Raw genomic sequence first — 18,501 nt, 5'->3', positions numbered from 1 at the left:
AGACAAAACAAGTAATTTGAAGACATTTAGGAATCTTTAAGGAATTTTATCCACAAAATGATTAATCAATAAATCAGCAGGTTAATAAATCATGGTGGGCAGCTTTGTTTAGTTCAGGGTGGGATTTAGAGCTGGATATCATTTAAAAAATACCAGTACGCTCAAAATTATACAGATGCCAAAAGAGTACTTCGTTTTTTCCTTTTTTTTTCTAAACTTAACCACACCCCAGATTGTATGTGTCATACAATGCTGATTCCCAAAAAGTAGGGGTGCTGTTAAAAACATATTTAATGTTCAACTTGCTAACTTTTGTTTTTGTGAATATTAAGGTATTTTAGTGTAGCCTGACCTCAGTAAAACCCCAGTCACCAGCAGGCCTAAAAACCAACCAGACAGCATCATGTGTCTCTTAGCTGTAACAGGCCAAAGTCCTATTTATAATGAACCTTTAGCAGCATGGAGTCAGGCGCATGCGCGGTCGGAGCTGGATTGTTGCAGCCCCAGACAGGGCGGCCCGTTACCAAGCACTGCACCGCGCAGGGTCTGACAACGACGACAGCAACGGGCACTGACATAAGGACTACTGCCAGCGTGATAACAACACAAACACACCTGAATATAGTGAGTATCAACGCATTGGCCCGCTCTCGCTTTGTTTGTTTCTCTTTTCTGTGCGTGGGAACGTGTTTACGGGGGAAGCCTGTCTTTTATTCCCATGCAGTGAGGATATATTTCCCGTGCACTGACAGTCCTGAGTTATTCGGGGAGGCCTGTAGAGGGGGCCGCTTGGAGAGCAAGCACCAACGTTGCGGGTTTTTTAACCGAAAGGCACCCAGCAAACGGGCACATTTATTGTTCTCAGCTCGGGCTTGAAATGTCAGACCCCCGCCCATTTGTTCTTGTTACACTTCGGGGTTTTGCGCTCAGCATTTTGCTGCAGTCATTATCGGAGCTTTCTAGAAGGCCCGTGAGCTTTTGGGGAGAATAGATACCTTTCGTGCGATACAATAATACATATTTATTAGAAATTACACCCATTGCTGCAAGGTATGCGCCCGTTTATGTAGCTGAACCTGCATGTTTTTATTTATTTCTAAAAGCGGTTTTAGTGCTGGTTGTAGTGTATAATCATGTAATTGTAAGCTAGCCAAACCCCATGGGAGACTGCTGCACGTTGCTGAAGGTGCATTCACAATATTATTAGTGCTATCACCAGAAATCATTGCTTACACTGCAGGGAAGCGTGATTCAGTTGTTTTAAAGTGTGACATTTGGTGACATACTGTAATTTCTCTCTCTGCTTGTCACCTGCACACACAGAGCGGTATGTGACCTTACAACCGTCATTTAACAGTTTATGACTCGCTTGCTGTTAATGTGGATCTTTTACTGCAGGGTATGTCAAGGTGTTACAGCCCCATTTTGACACGACACCACTGGAAGGTATTAAACAGGCAAGCAAAGTGAGCACAGAGAAGGCTGCAGCTGCCAGATGTGTAAAGCTGCTCACAAACATCAGGATATTTCTGTTTAATCTAGGGGGGATTATGCCCACAACACATCTGTAGATTAAAACTGAAACTAAAGATGTGTTTACAGTCAAAAATCAAGTCCACTTCTCAACAGGCCCACAACTGCAGCGCTTTCTGAGCCAGCCTGAGACCTCTAATCTAAGAGGACCAGAGAAAACTACCCCTGGGACAAAAGGAAAGAATGGTAGAACCCTCTAGAAAGTAAACGTAAAGAGAGACACCCCCACTCAACAGTTTATACAGATTATACTGAGGTTTCATATTACTCCCTATCAGAAATCCAGGACAAATGGGTTCATTGAAATTAATCCAGCAAAGTACGTCCATGAATAAGTCTGGGGCTGTAATAATCAGTCCATCAATTGGCATACAGTAACTGCAGAACACTGATCAGCAACTACTTGGATTGATTATTTAAATTATTTATGAAAGCAAAAAATACCACATTTGTGTGTTCCAGCTTCTCTGTGAGGATCTGCTGTTTTTCTGTGTCTTACATGATAGTAGCCTGTAACAGGGATTTCTGGGTTTCAGACAGTTTATCAGACAAAACAAGTGATTTGAAGACATTTAGGAAACTTTAAGGAATTGTATCCACAAAATGATTAATCAATAAATCAGCAGGTTAATAAATCGTGGTGGGCTGCTTTGTTCAGTTCAGGGTGGGATATAGAGCTGGATATCATTTTTTAAAATACCAGTACGCTCAAATATTACAGATGTCAAAAGAGTACTTCGTTTTACTTCTCTCTTTTTACAACTTAACCACACCCCAGATTGTATGGGTCATACAATGCTGAGTCCAAAAAAGTAGGGGTGCTGTTAAAAACATATTTAATGTTCAACTTGCTAACTTTTGTTTTTTGTAAATATACGCTGAATAATTTTGAATGTCTTTACTTATGTTTGACACTCTCAACTTTTTTGTTGTAGCTGCTGTGGTGGTGAGAAAATCACACATTGAATGAAATTGAAAAACCATACAAAAAGTTGCTTTTTTCAAAATCTGGGTACAAAAAGTGATGCAGGTATCGTTTGACTGGAGAAGGTTCAATACGACTACTGTATTAGATCCTAATATCAAGGACCTATACCTAGTCCTATTGGGATATCTTGAAAGATGGATAAGAAAAGAGCATTCTCTGTGTATCTATTTAAATACAAATCATCAGTTTTAAATATCATATTGTTCTTTGGGCTGTGAAACTAATTTTTAACCAAGTTCCAGACAGAAAACAATTCCAACTGAATGCCCATTTCTCTGTTCTCATGTGGCTTTCAGGTAGGGGATGGCAGTGAATGTGTACGCCACATCGGTGTCCATTGACAACCTCAGCCGACATGACATGCTGGCATGGGTCAATGATTCGTTACACCTCACCTACACTAAGATCGAACAGCTCTGTTCAGGTAAGGCTAAAGCTCCAATTAAATATTGCTCAATAAATAAATCAGAAAAAGACAACTAAAACAAACCGTTGTGTCTTTGTATTTTCCAGGAGCGGCGTATTGCCAATTCATGGACATGTTGTTTCCAGGTTGTATCCTTCTGAAGAAGGTCAAATTTCAAGCCAAGCTGGAGCATGAATTCATACACAACTTCAAAGTTCTACAGGCAGCTTTTAAAAGGATGAGTGTTGACAAAGTCAGAATACTTTTATCATGTTATAATGTATTTCACCATGATTTATTGTTATATTATCTAACCGCAGCATAATGCTTGTTATGTCACATGGAGCTTGTCAAGCATTTCCTGTTTTTCCATCCTCCAGATAATTCCTGTAGAAAAGCTTGTAAAAGGGAAGTTCCAGGACAACTTTGAATTCGTGCAGTGGTTCAAGAAGTTCTTTGACGCCAACTATGACGGGAAGGAGTATGACCCTTTACTATCCAGACAGGGGCAGGACGTGGCCCCTGCCCCCAACCCAGGTGATCACTTTATCCACAGACCAAAGAGAAACCCAGGTAAACCAAACAGTTTTGCCTTTGCTGCACGGTCTTGCTGAGCTTTGGATGGCTCGAAAAGCGCTCCCTGCAAGCAAGTGGTGTGAGCAGCACGATTCACAGACTGACTGCTGTCCTCTTAGATCCATCTCACTGCCCAGCATTCACACGCAACATGAAACCGTGAAGGTATGACCACATCACTGTTGGGATTGCCACAATATGCTACTCCAATGTGACTCACCTTCCCAATTCTGATTGATCATGATCAGCAGAAGACCTACAGAAATACCAAATGCAACCATTTTTTCCCCATTGTCCTGCATCAAGCAGCTGATGCAACACTGTTGCAGCTCCATCCCTCTCTGAAAGCTGGACAGATAAACTAGAAAGTTTGTCTCATTTTACTAACAAGAGTAACGTGAGCCTGGCCAGCCTTGCTATGTCTCTGTGAAAGCTTTTTGCTTGAAAATCATGGCGAACAATCTTATTTTTAATCATAGTGTGTCATAAGCCTGCTGTGTGACCTTGTCACTGGTGAAGCAGTGTGGTTTTAAATGGGCAGAATTACTGCATTTGTTTTCAAAACTGTGATTAATGCGCGTTGGCATGTTTTGACTTTGAGTTCAGCACCTCTGCTGAAGCACTTATAGAGGTTTGGCAGGACGCAGGGTTTTTCTATTTAAAACATTTGGACTCAAACAAGTGACATTAAACCATTTTTAAATATTTCATTCATTTTTATTTATATATTGGCTTTTTTTATTTTATAAATCTGGCAATCCAAACTTGTGTCTTTTATATCAGCTTTGAAATCCTTTCACAAAAACGACATATCGAAGGCGCAACATTATGCTATAAGCTGATAACATCGGCTCTCTATAATGTGCTGTATCCATTGCCACAATTGCTATTAAGCCAACATTAGTGCAGCAAATCCATCTCTAAACTCAAATGATAAACATCTCTGATCACCTCTGACCACTCTAGGACCACAGAGGACGTCTCCAACAGTTCCCAAAAACATGCCAACACCGCAGCGAGTCCAACACAATGTTCCAGCCTTGAGGAAGAATCCGTCTTTGTCTAGAAACGGAGGCAGCGATGCTGAGATCATGGAGCTAAATCAACAGGTAGACAACAAGAGTGCTTTCAAACCATGTCTTCCATCTTACCCCTTTTTACTCTCATGTCTGTTTTTATAGATTTAAAAGTTAATTTGAGTTATTGCATCAACATCAATAACTTTTTCAAAGAAGATATTTTGACATGTTACTGTAAATGTTGGAACTGTGCTTTCAAAATGTCTACTAGGAAAAAACAGTTTTGCTTTTAATGCAAGCAACATTCAAACTTATTTTCCCTCAAAAAATAATGTTTAAAAATATATAGTGCCACTTAAACATGTTGTGAGCCTTTTTTACGTGCTGCATTCCTATTTATATGTAATATTTCCTTTCCAAGTTGATGGAGTTGAAGTTGACTGTGGACGGTCTAGAGAAGGAGAGAGACTTCTACTTCAGCAAACTACGGGACATTGAGCTGATCTGCCAGGAGCACGAGAGTGAAAACAACCCCATCCTCAGCAAGATAATCGACATTCTCTACGCCACAGAGGTATCTGTCCTTCATCAGCAACAAATATAGGCCGTGCTGCACCATTTCAATCTGCATGTTCTTCACTCATAGTGGGTATCTTTAGAGAGCCAGAGGGAAAGTCGCTGAGCGAGAAAACAGCGCATCGACAGTGTGGAAAATTAGTATTGACACACTTTCAAATATTCAGAATCAGTATCAAGAGAAAATCCCAATAATTTACAAGACTAGGATGTAATAAAGAGAACAGGGTATTTAATTCCAATAAAAGTGGCTTACTAGGGGGCATACACATCACATCACAGTCCAGCTCCATCTCTTGGGGCATGACAGAGACAACAAACAGTATATATATACAGTCATGGAAAAAATTATTACACCACCCATTATTATCTTTAATTTCTTTTTCATTTCAATGCCTGGCACAACTAAAGGTACATTTATTTGGACAAATATAATGATAACAACAAAAATAGTTCATAAGAGTTTAATTTAAGAGCTTATATCTAGCCATTTTCCATGGTTTTCTTGATAATGATACTGGTTATTATCATAGATATTATCATATAAATTAAATAATAATATTAATAATTTTTTTTATATTTTTTAAGTTTTAACTGGATCCCAACCTGGTGTTCCTGACCCCCACTAGGGGTCACCAAAGCTTCACAGGTGGTCACAAGGCCTCAGATCTCAAAGTAAAAAACCTCACAGAATAAGTGCAGAGTAAAGACCTGAACACAAGCTATATTCAGAGCCTTTCCTCTTTGCTAAACAACCTTCATCCTGTATTAAAAAGTACAAAAAAGTGGGTTACTTGTACAGTTTATAGGTAGTTCTGAATCGTTATGCATTGAATGTAATATGAAATATCATTAGAAATTTCATCAGCTTATTCAATGATAGAAAAGGATACCTTTAAGTAAAATAGTTTGGAATCACTGTGTTGTATTCCAATTGGTCTTAGTATATGGACAGAAAGTCTGATAATAAAACAAATGCTTAATGCGATTTTGTAATGACCTACAGAAGCCCTCTACGTAGAGGAGATAGTTTATCTGTTTTTATATTGGCTTTGATTAGGAAACAAAAAAATGAAGTAAAGCAGCAACCCGTAATAATAAAAATGTTTTTCCCATTTCTCAGGATGGCTTTGCACCACCAGAGGATGAAGACCTCGATGAACAGGCTCACCTGGACCAGGATGAATACTGAGCCCTTCATTTCCCTCCCCCCCTTACATCTCCATCTTCCCTTTTATTTTTGCCCTCATTTGTTTTTTCTACTCTCTCTGCACGCTCTCTATAAATACTCACCATTATCCCTGCTCTCTGTCCGTCTTTTCTTTTCTTTCCCATATGTATATCTGTTAGCATCCTCCCCCCATTCACCCTCTGGTCGTCTACACACGATACACAACTACTCTGCATCATCATCATCTGCTGCTCCTCCTCCCTGCCTCCACTTACACAGTAACAATAACAGTAATGTACAACATATCCCAGTTATTTCAGCATGAGAAACGCAGAAAATCGAGCCGAGCCTGGCATGGAGGTTGTTATGGCAAACAGTGAATTTTAAGTCTGTAAATATTGCCGACATTGTGATTTCTGAAAGAACGATGTCTTCGCTCATTAAGGAGTTATTTATTTGCCTTTGGTGCGCTGTGATACTTATACTAGAGCACAGAACAACTCTGCTCTGATGTGCCATCAGGACACTCCCAGGGCTACTAAAAACTGTAACAGAAATGACTTTTTAATAACAATTTCTTATTTATTTAACTTATATTTAATTTAGATTAACTTTCTGTAGCAAAATTGGTGCAAAACCTACTGTAAATGAATCGAAAGCTGAGGCCATGTGTGTAATTTCAGTTATGATTTGTGCTTGAGTCAGCATCAAGCTTTTAGTTTATGTATTATGGTGGGTTCATGGCATGTAGAAACGCTGAAGGAAATTCTTTGGTGTAATGACTCAAGGCGTATGATCAGTGCTCTGCGATTATTCAATATTGATCAGCAACATATCTGAGCATGAGAATGTTACACATTGACTGTGAATGAGTGATATTTTGTATATGTATTTTGTGTGGAGATTTTGTCTGATGTCGCACGATCCTGGTTAATTGCCGTTGTATCTTTTAGGCCGACATGCAGAAGCCTATGAGTTTGAAATTTAGAGGTGGAAAGCCACCTGCAGACTGATAACATGGTTATAGATTGTAGCAGTTCTAATGTTTTATTCTAAATTATAAGGGAGTTTGATGCTAAATTAATACAGATGCATTTGACTGGTTTTCCTGCTAATCATACTGTGTCTAAACTTTTAATTTGCTGTTAAGGGTTGCCCAGGGTATATGAGTTTGAAAGAAAGTCAGTATTAAGAAATCTATGACCAGTTGACTGGTCATCATAAACATCCAGTTAAACAAAGGAAGTCTCCTTGTCCTTCCCCAGCTTTTTTTACTTGCAAACTGGCTGTCGTCTGCTCTGGAACTTGCATTCATTGACCATGTAAACATCTACAGAACACTCATCTTTTGAGTTTTGAATAAATAAACAGTTGTGAAATAAATGGTGGTGGTTTATTATTGAATGGATCTCACAAGGGGCATATTTTCACTATTGAACTAATTTACTAAGTAAGGGTTAGTTTAATGAGTTTTAGATGTATCCGAGATTATATGTGGTGCACACTAAAGTTTATGTACATCTATAACAAACTGGTAACCTTTGTAAAGGTTACAAAAAATAAATAGGAAGATTTTGACCTTTTGTTTGAGTCTGTTAGTCGGAGTAGAGGAGTAAAAGGTTAGTATTTCGTTGACGAGATGTTAACGGCCTTTTTGTAACAAAAATTGCTTATTGCAAAAAGTGTTCATTGCAATATTCACCGCAATACATTCCACAATACCAATGTGTTGACAACACAATTAACATTATGCTACCGCAGTGAAGTTAGTTTTAAGTTGGATATTCGTCAGACATTCGCTCCGGTTCAACCTCTACTTCGCTCCGGTTAAACGTCTTCAAAATCAGTGTGGGATCATAGTTCTACACTGGCTGCATGAGATACATCCTTATTTTTACATTTTAAATCTGTTCATATTTTAAATTAATTTTTATATGAAAATATTAGCATTTTAGCTCAATAGCTTCCAGGTGATGTGATCAATTGACTCAAAATCAGTGTGAAATCATGTTACTCCACTGGCTGCATGAGATACACCCTCTATTTTTATATTTCAAATCTGTTCATACTTTTTTTTTATAATTTTTTATATGTAATATTAGCATTTTTTTTTATTTTTTATTTTAAAACACAACACAAATCACCAATGAACAAACAGAGAAAAACAAGAACAAAACAAAAAACACAACAACAACAAAATCACAAAACCAACCCAAATAAATAAATAAAACCACAATAATAAACAAGAACCTTAACACATCAAAACTAAAACAATACACAAAAACATACATCAAACATAATTACCACATAAAACACACAGTATATCAGTAAACTTGATAACCTAAGAAAAAATAAATAAAAAAGGGTTAAGTTAAATTAAATGCCAGCCTTCCCCTTCAATAAATCTTTTCCACCTTTCCAAATACCGTCCAACATCACCATTCCTATTAGCAATATAACCTTCCAAAACAAAATAACGTTTAATAAGCATCCTAAATTGATTAATATTCAAAGAATCTGCATTGACAGCTTTAAAAATAAATCTTTTGCCCAACAAGATAATTAAATTAGTAATATAACTGCTTGTCTCTGTAACATCACCTAGTATAACAGAAAAGAAATCACATTCAAAACTTAACTTCATTGCAGTACACATCCTCTGAACCTCCCTCCAAAAGACAGAGACAACATGACAATACCAAAAAAGATGTATTGTTGATTCAGGTTCCATTGAACAAAAACGACACTCATCCGACTCAACAATACCCCAAATTTTAAGCATTTTCCTAGTAGATAAAAAATTTTAAATAATCTTTAACTGAAAGGATCTTAAAAATGTGTCTACTGTTGTTCTGAATATTAACTTAAATACTTGTTCCCATGGGATAGGAAAATCAAAAGTATCCTCCCATTTTTTATATATATTATACGGGGTAACCACTAGCGATCTAGAGGTTAGATGAAATTTATACACAACTCCATTTATTTTATTTCCTTTTAACCATCTTCTGTTTCTTATAGAAGGCTGGCAAACTAGTAACTTTGACGTCCCACTATTGATCTTTTGTTTCCAATCCCTTCCTATGGCAGAGATCAATTGATTATATGAGTAAGGGGAACAGATTGTATCATATATTTCAATGAACTGGCTATATTTCATAAGTTTCCCATCTTCATCCACAATATCATTTATAAACAATATACTGTGATCAAAGGCGTTGTTCCAAAATATTGGTTTCCCTTCAACTAATATATTTGAGTTAAACCATATTATTTGCTGTAAAATTTCATCACGGCTTTCTGGAGGATGGAACTGAAAACATAGCCAGCATTGAATGACTTCCTTTAAAAAAAAGGATACATTTCCAATCAGATTAATCACACACTCTATATGATTTAACTGAATCTGTAGGAAGGGATATAATCTCTTATAGAACAATAAATGGGTGTTTTCCAGTATCTTGGATGAAAACCAATCTTCATTCAAATATAGTTTTTGAACTAAGGAGGATTTTAGAGAGAGACAAAGTGCCTCTAAATTAAGTAATTTTAACCCACCATATTCATAATTGTTATAGAGGACTTTTCTTTTGATCCTCTCTGGTTTATTACTCCAGAGGAACCTAAAGATCTTCTGCTCATAACACCTGAAAATAGATTGTGATGGAATTGGGAGGGACATAAAAAGATAAATAAACTGTGATGCAACCAAGCTATTAATTAGGGAAATTTTCCCAAAAAGTGTTAATATTTTCCCCTTCCATGGTTGTAGAATCTTATCTATCTTTGTCAACCTATTATTATAATTCATCGTACACAAGTTGTCCAAATTTTCTGGAATCACAATCCCCAAAACATTGACTGGCCCATCAGTCCAGGCAATAGGCAGTCTACTTGTTATTTTGAAATTTGTACCTTTTAGTGCCCCTATCCTGAGAATTTTACATTTTTCATAATTTGGCTTCAAACTAGAGTGTTGTGAAAAGAGCTCTAAAAGTTCCAGAAGGGTTTGCAGACAAGAAGGTTTTGGGTTTAACAGGAAACTGGTATCGTCAGCGTACATTGAGATTTTTGTTTGTGTATTCCCAATATTAAGCCCCTCTATGTCCACATTAGACCTCACTTTAATGGCTAATATTTCCATAGCAATTATAAACAAATGTGGTGACAAAGGGCATCCTTGTTTAACTCCCCTTGACAGGGGCACAGACTTTGAAATGTAACCATTATTAATAATCTTACAGTTGGTATCATTATACAATACTCTAACCCAATTGATTAAAGAGTTTCCAAAATTAAAGAATTCTAAACTTTTAAAGATAAAATCTAAACTAACCTTATCAAAGGCTTTTTCCAGGTCAGCAATAAAAATTAACCCACTTTTATTATTCAACTCATAATTTTCAATGATCTCCAACAACTGTCTGATATTGTTACCAATATTGCGACCCTGCAGAAATCCTGATTGGTCTTGATGAATGATACTTGTTAACACTTTTTCCAATCTATGAGCTATACATTTTGCAAGTATCTTAACATCATAACCTTGGAGTGTTATTGGTCTCCAATTCTTTAGATTTGTAGGGTCCTTAAATTGGCCATTATGTTCTTGCTTGAGTAACAAGGAAATAAGCCCTTCTTTCTGAGAATCAGATAAATATCCGGTGCTATAAGAGAAATTAAAACAAGAGAGCAATGGTCCTTTAACCAAATCAAAAAAATTCTGATAAACCTCAATGGGTATTCCATCCATACCAGGTGTTTTCCCTGGTTTAAATGACATTACTGCCTGGAAAAGTTCCTCCTCTGTAATTAGACCCTCACATGATTGTTTCTGCATGTTGCTTAGTTTTCCTTCATACATTTGGGGAAAAAAGTTTTTGGAATTGAGTGGAGGTGGTGACTGAAATGAAAAAATCTTAGCAAAATAGTTTTCTATTTCATTTAATATATCTGTCTGTGTACACACCTCATCTCCATTGCTCGAGATTAATTTAGAAATATTCTTTTTAGAGAGATTTCTATGCTGAAGGCTCAAAAAAAGTTTTGAACATTTTTCCCCTTTCTCCATCCACTCGGCTCTTTTATAGTTATAGCTTCTTAACAGGCGATTTTCTAATAAATCATATAATTCATCTTGTTTATTTTTCAAATAATTTAACTGGTCTCTAGGTGCATCAACCAGGTTATCAATATTTAAGGTCAACTGCTCAATTTCTGTTTTTAACGTTTGTTCTTTCAATTTCATTTGTTTTTTCCTCCAAGAAGAGTGAGCAATTGCGTGTCCTCTAAAACTACATTTAAATGCTTCCCATACGGATGAAGGTTTTGCTGTACCCATATTGTGTACAAAAAAATCACTTATGAATATCTTAGTTTTACAGACAAAATCTTCATCCTCAAGAAGACTTTGATTAAATTTCCAATATCCTGGTCCATGTAGGTTTTCTGACATTGAAATCTTCAGTCCAATAGAATTATGATCAGATCGTAGTTTATCCTCTATTGACACACCAATTACTTTAGATACAAGAGAAAAGGATATTAAAAAGAAATCGATTCTACTCGCCTGGTTTTGTCTTCTCCAAGTGTATCTAATTGAATTTGGATTTTTAAATCTCCAGATATCAACTAGATCCAAAGCATCCATAATATTGTTAATCATCTTTTGGGCATGCGGATGTGAATTAATTGGAGGGCTTCCTTTTCGATCCATCGATCTATCTAATATTAGCATTTTAGCTCAATAGCTTCTCAATCGCTTTAAACACAATATCTTTGTTTTAAATATCCCACATTTTTATTTTGAAAACAGGAAGTCTGTACACTCCGTAGCCGTCTTCTATCTCCGTTTATATACAGTCTATGGCTTACACTTGAAATGGTGAAGTGGCTTGCTCGGAGTCGCACTGTGCCCGGAGCGAAGAAGATGTTTAACCGGAGCGAAGAAGAGGTTTAACCATAGACTGTATAAAATATGGACGTAGTCTCCGTGACGTTCTGAAGAGCTGAAATGAAGCTTTGTGGGCGTTCCCACAGTCGCCATTTTGGCAAAGTTGACTCCGCCCAACTCCCCCGGATAATCCATAAATGGACATAGAACTGCAGCTGAGGCGGCCGAAACACGCCCACTTAGCTTGAAGCTACCAAGCTAGCGGATGCTACCGGAGCTAACAAGCTAGGCTACATGCTACACCGGGACGGACAGCAGCCGGCCGGCTCGCTGACTAATACTGCCGTGATGTTCCCGTCTGTTGGTGTCCCAGCTTACACTGGCTAACTCACGGTAAATTACTCTAAAACTTTACCACAGCAACTTCAACTTGTTTTAGATATATAATTAGGGTAATTTGAAATACCGGTTTTGTCGAGACTTGCAGTAATGTCGCCAGTGTTACCTTGAATAAACATAACGTTTACGGATACTTAGATGAGGCAAACATGTTAACCTGAATTTAAATTTAATTTTACTTTAGCTAGAAGTTGTTTATTTTGGATGACCCTTGATTAAACTTTATGAGCTAAGTGATATGTAATTAGGTTAGTATTCTTACCGTAGATGTTGGATTGACACTGGCACATAATTATATATTTTTTGCTTATTAATAACTTCTACTCAGGTATGATTAAAACAAACTTATTACATTAGTAAATCTGCGAGTTGTTTCTCAGTGTAGATGTGTCATGGCGTATCAGTTAACGTGTAAAATGATAATCCCCCACAGCGCTATTAAACAGAATGCATTTACCTTTATGATGTGACACTGACAGACTGTCTGGGATTATTATCTGGAATATCAGTTAAAACAGAAAGGCCATTTTATATTTATATTTACTTATTTCATTACATTTGTCAATAAATTTAACTTCCAGTCTTGGTAACTTGACTTTAGACGGCTGACATTATGATCACATTATCTGTCTTCAAAGGACTAAAAAAATAATTAATTTGAATAATGTTTTATATTTTTGAGGTGTGGATCCCTACTTCCATTTTATCCTTCAAATCCTAGTGTTTTCAACATTATTTAGGCACTCTTCATAGCTTTTTGTTATATATATTATTTTACCTGAAGCATTTAATACTCTCATTTATTTTCCTCCCATAGTCAGTGTGAAGCATTGGTGACAGCTCTGTGTCCAGCTAATGTCCAGCGAGCTGCTGGACATTAGTGTCTGCTGGTGGACTGTGGTGGAAAGACCTTCTCCTCTTCTTTGAGGAAGAGCTGCCCAGATGTCTTCTTCTTCCACTGTGACGGCAGCAGCAGCGTGGGGGAGGTCAGCAGGTCAAGCTGATCATAAATTACCTGTAAGTGAGCAGAGCTGGGAACTGGCTGCGGTGGCCCATATCCAGCTGGCCCAAGATGTCTTCCGACCATGCTGGATACTTCTTGGAGCAGCCTTTGCACTCCAGGTACTCGGTGGCGAGGTCGTACCAGCCGTCGATGTCCAGCACCTTCCGCACCGTCCTGTAGACTCCGGCGGCGGTGAGTCTGTGCTTGGCACAGGCTGGGCGGACGCAGGTCAGAGGGAACTGCCACATCTTCTGGGGCATCCACAGGAAGAGTGGGCGGCAGAAGAAGAGGTCAGGTGAGGCGGGAGGCTGGGCGTGAATGAGGGGGGCCTGAGGAGGGTACCACCACAGCTTGAGCTGTGAGACCAGCTCTGGCTTCCCGGTGCGTGGGTTGGCCTTGAACAACGTCTGCCGGATCCACGCCTGCTGGTAAGGTGGAAGCTGATCCTTCCAGTGACTGGGAAGCTCAGCCGGCGGCTGATGAAGAGGAGCTGCAGGTGGAGGGTCAGCAGAGGACTCAGGAGGCACCGTGGCTGCAAGAGCTGATGAAGGAGGAATTAAGCAAACAGGCAGCAAAACAAAATTAGATTGAATGTTTTGATAGTAACATGTCATGAAAGCAACTCACAAACTGCAACAATGTTAAGGTTACACTGTTTTTAATGTCAGTATAATACGAAGCAAAGAACCCAGGGTAAACACATGGAAAATTATGCAAAATTAATGTGTAAGTATTGATGAGGCCCACAGATATGAAACATGCACACAGACACAGTAACAACTACTATTGTTATGATTAGAACAACGACATCCCAGCAGTCCAGAGGGAGCTAAAGCGTGAATGAGAGGAGCATGCAGGGTCATTGTTAAAAACAAAGGCATGAGTGATGATTCGGAGCACATGGGGTGAGTGGAGTTAAGCAAAAACGCAAAAAATACAGAGACACCTTTGTACATCTTTAAGGTTTGCATCCTGGTTGATGTGGTTTTATGCTGTATTGGGAATACAAATATATTTAAAACACAGGAATTTTCCACACAATAACATTCTTAGTGTTGTCACTAAACATTCTCATAATATTTGCATTTGTGTCATATGCCACACCTGTATCGAGCTGAGCTTCACACTGCGCTGCAGCAGAAACCATCTCCTCATCACCGATCTCAGCAGACTCTGGAGAGGAAATGTTAAAAGCATTAGGCCTACTGTTGACAATGCACAGAGACAAATGTCTGCAAGATGGTGCATACTTACCAGCAGGGAAAAGCTGCCGGGGTTTGGAGCGTGGAGGTAAGGAGAGCTGAGGTGCTGGAGCTGGGAAAAAGAGGACAAGTTTGTATAATCTGTTAAAATGGTACAAGCTACACATGTAGGACTGCTGTAGGGGAAATTCAAAATTCACACTCGTACTCACAGAGTTTGACTGGTGACATCATCTTCCTCACGATCTGTGAAGGAGACAAATTCTTTGCCAGCAGGGATTTCACAGTGGCGGGCTTCCATGCACCACTTTGGACTCCTGCTGGAGGTGCAGAGGAGGTGGAGGCTGCAGATGGAAGTGCAGAGGATGGAGGTGCAGAGGAAGTGGAGGCTGCAGTGCGTCTCTTCAAGACATACGCCTTGAAAATGGCCATGTTGGTGTTGGGCCGGGCATCAGCAGTTTCCAGGTATTTGATGAGGGCCTGGGCCTTCTGGCTCTGGTCCTCATGGACTTCCTTCATGGAGCGACCCTTGAAATCCCCAAACTCCACCATCAAGTGGCCCTGGTCGCCAGTGTCCCGCGCTCTCTTCTGCATCTCCTGCTTGCGGCCGAACATCTCCAGCTCCACCACCATCTCTCCAATCTGAGAGGCGTACTCCTGGAAGAGCTGCTTGTTCTCCGACAGAGGGTTAGCCTGCACCGTCTCCTTAGAAATGCTGTGCAGCAGGTAAACAGCATATCCCAGGCTGTTCTCCAGGAGCCACCTGAACCTCTGGCACTGGAACATACCAAACTGCAGCTGGCAGTGGGCGAGGACCAGGAACCGGTCAGCTGGGTCTCCACCGTGACCCCTGACGAAAGTACTGGCCTCTGCCAGCACCTCCTCTTTGGGTTTGGCCCTCCCAGACCTGGTGTTGGTGAGCGCCTTCGCCTCCTCCGTGGGTGCCATGAGCAGCCTGGTAGAACCAGCTGACTGGCGGCGAAAAACTGGATATGCATACATTATCTGAAAGAAAAATAAAAGACTATTAGCTCTAGTTATCTGAATGATACCTGTATATTGATCAAAGACGAGGCACAACATTTTACTGTCCCCACTTGATAAATCATATAAAATTATAATATGTGAATACACTATAAAACCAGTCAGTACAAAACTGTGTATCATTTGGTTCAACACTGAAAATGTGATATTAAAGTAATTTTTGCAAACAAACAAACAAGATTGTTAGCAATTAATTGTGATTAAGTGAATTAATTGTGATTAAGTTAACATATTTTCTTAATCTGAGTTTATTGGTATACACCACATAAATTGTGGTAAAATTTCTAAAAATTAGTGTAGCACACCGGAGGCTCCATATGAAAGAAACTTTTAATATGACATTGACGTTTCGGCCACTGGTCCTACAGTGTGTGCAAGACTACTGTAACGTTATATATATGGACATATACACATCTTATATATGTGCGGGAGAAGCCTCACGTACATACATGAAGTTTTTCATTCATAATTTACGGCGGGAATACATACATGTAGTTCATCGTTCATATGGGCGGGATTACATTTTACCGTTCATATCATATGGGCGTATCCTAACGTTACAGCCTATATTGACGTATGTATTAATATTAATATATGTTTTACTTTTACTCCTTCGTTTTACCTAACTAACGTTGCGTTTTTAAAATCAGAATTGACAATATTTGAACTTCCCGCCTGTCAGTACTCCAGCTGAAAACAGCGGCTTTCACACATACCGGTAATTATTAATTATTAAGCGATATTTATAATTTTACTTTTTAATATTTGATTTTACATTTTATATTAACCTTAGAGATATCTTTTTCTCTTAATTTATCCAAGAAAACCTTTAAAAATTACGTTTAATAACAGAGTAATACAGGACTTACCAAAGTGCGGACGGACTGTCAGAGTGAGAATGATCGCTGGGACGTGATTGGTCATAAGTAAGCCCACGTGATGGAACGTGATTGGTCATAAGTAAGCCCACAGCGAAGGAACGTGATTGGTCGTTGGTCATAAGTAAGCCCACAGCGAAGGAACGTGATTGGTCGTTGGTCCAAAGTAAGCCCACAGCGAAGGAACGTGATTGGTCGTTGGTCCAAAGTAAGCCCAAAGTAAGCCCACAGGGAGGGCTCCGGTTAAACCTCTACTTCGCTCCGGTTAACGTCTTCAAAATCAGTGTGGGATCATAGTACTACACTGGCTGCATGAGATACATCCTTATTGTTACATTTTAAATCTGTTCATGTTTTTTATATGAAAATATTAGCATTTTAGCTCAATAGCTTCCAGGTGATGTGATCAATTGACTCAAAATCAGTGTGGAATGTTACTCCGCTGGCTGCATGAGATACACCCTCTATTTTTACATTTCAAATCTGTTCATACTTTTTTTATTAATTTTTATATGTAAATATTAGCATTTTAGCTCAATAGCTACACAATATCTCTGCTTTAAATATCCCACATTTTTATTTTGAAAACAGGAAGTCGGTACACTGCCGTCTTCTATCTCCGTTTGTATACAGTCTATGGTTCACACTTGAAATGGTGAAGTGGCTTGCTCGGAGTCGCACTGTGCCCGGAGCGAAGAAGAGGTTTAACCGGAGCGAAGAACAGATTTAACCGGAGCGAAGAAGAGGTTTAACCGATGCAGATGTCTGTCAAATATCCAACTTAAAACTAACTTCACTCCGGTTGTTTTGCTACCTACTACAACGGGGAATTAGCTCAAATGGTAGAGCGCTCGCTCGTGATTGGTCGTTGGTCCAAAGTAAGCCCAAAGTAAGCCCACAGGGAGGGCTCCGGTTAAACCTCTACTTCGCTCAGGAGGCAGGTGCCCGATTTTTTCGCTCGCTAAAACACGCGAAAAACACGCGAAAGTCGCGCGAAAAGCACGATGAATGCATATATATATGAAATAACACAGACAGTGTCCCGTGCAACTCAATATCGCTATTTCCGGGCGTATTTTAATCGAGTCATCTGCCGTAAACTGGATTCGAGCTCGCGATCTGCCGGACAAGGCAAAGCCTGGGTCACACAAGGGCATAATATCAAAGTCCTTATAGATATATGAGTATATACAATATAGAACGTCTCTGATAATGTTATGATTATTAAATTAAAGTGCATTTAAGTTACACTAAGGTGATCTGAAGTCATGCAACAAGTAGTTTGTAACTAAGTATTTATTTTATTGCAGCAAAGCATCCTGTGGGCAGAGCACAGCTGATCAAGTTCAGGGGTAGGTCAGTGGAAGAGTGCCTGCCCCCAGCCAGCTGCACACTTTAATGGCTTTACAAGTGCCAGGTGACTTCTGAGTGACACACTTCATTTTGAGGGGGGGGGGGTTACATTAATGACTGTTTATCACCCTTTGACCCCCTAATGACCCAAGAGATGGACAGCTCTGTCAACAACCCCCACCACCCCGACCCCTCAGGAATCAATTCAGGTCCACCCACTAACTGTGTGTGTGATGCTGTTAAAGTAACAAGAAGCACATGAAAGGATAATTAAGCTTATAGTCTTTTAATACAGTATGTTCCCAAACAAACATTAAGGGAAAACACACATCAGAAATCACACAGCAAAACACACACAGCAAACCCACACAGCAAAACACACGCATCAGAAAATCACAGTCACTTCAGGCACTTTTTGACCTGTGACCTGTGATTGTCTTCTCTTGCAGGCTGTGGATTG

The 18,501-nt window shown here is 39.1% G+C and overlaps 1 protein-coding gene across 1 annotated transcript; it reads left to right on the top strand.

Moving 5' to 3' along the window:
* Window positions 1-488: 488 nt before the first annotated feature.
* Window positions 489-7,652, top strand: mapre3a (microtubule-associated protein, RP/EB family, member 3a). The gene is made up of 7 exons (XM_059353914.1): window positions 489-624; window positions 2,818-2,945; window positions 3,035-3,180; window positions 3,308-3,464; window positions 4,470-4,612; window positions 4,944-5,096; window positions 6,222-7,652. The coding sequence occupies exons 2-7, from the start codon at window positions 2,825-2,827 to the stop codon at window positions 6,288-6,290; spliced, it is 789 nt and encodes a 262-aa protein (XP_059209897.1). The 5' UTR covers window positions 489-624; window positions 2,818-2,824; the 3' UTR covers window positions 6,291-7,652.
* Window positions 7,653-18,501: the final 10,849 nt, after the last annotated feature.

This window comes from Centropristis striata, chromosome 16 (assembly GCF_030273125.1).
Source record: "Centropristis striata isolate RG_2023a ecotype Rhode Island chromosome 16, C.striata_1.0, whole genome shotgun sequence".
NCBI classification, from domain to species: Eukaryota; Metazoa; Chordata; class Actinopteri; order Perciformes; family Serranidae; genus Centropristis; species Centropristis striata.
This window is presented reverse-complemented; position numbering and strand designations above follow the sequence as displayed.

Coding starts and splice junctions, on each gene's coding strand:
- mapre3a (XM_059353914.1), top strand. CDS start 2,825: ATGGCAGTGAATGTGTACGCCACATCGGTGTCCATTGACAACCTCAGC. Junction 3,181..3,307: donor AAAGGATGAGTGTTGACAAA/GTCAGAATACTT, acceptor TCCATCCTCCAG/ATAATTCCTGTAGAAAAGCT. Junction 3,465..4,469: donor GGCCCCTGCCCCCAACCCAG/GTGATCACTTTA, acceptor TGACCACTCTAG/GACCACAGAGGACGTCTCCA.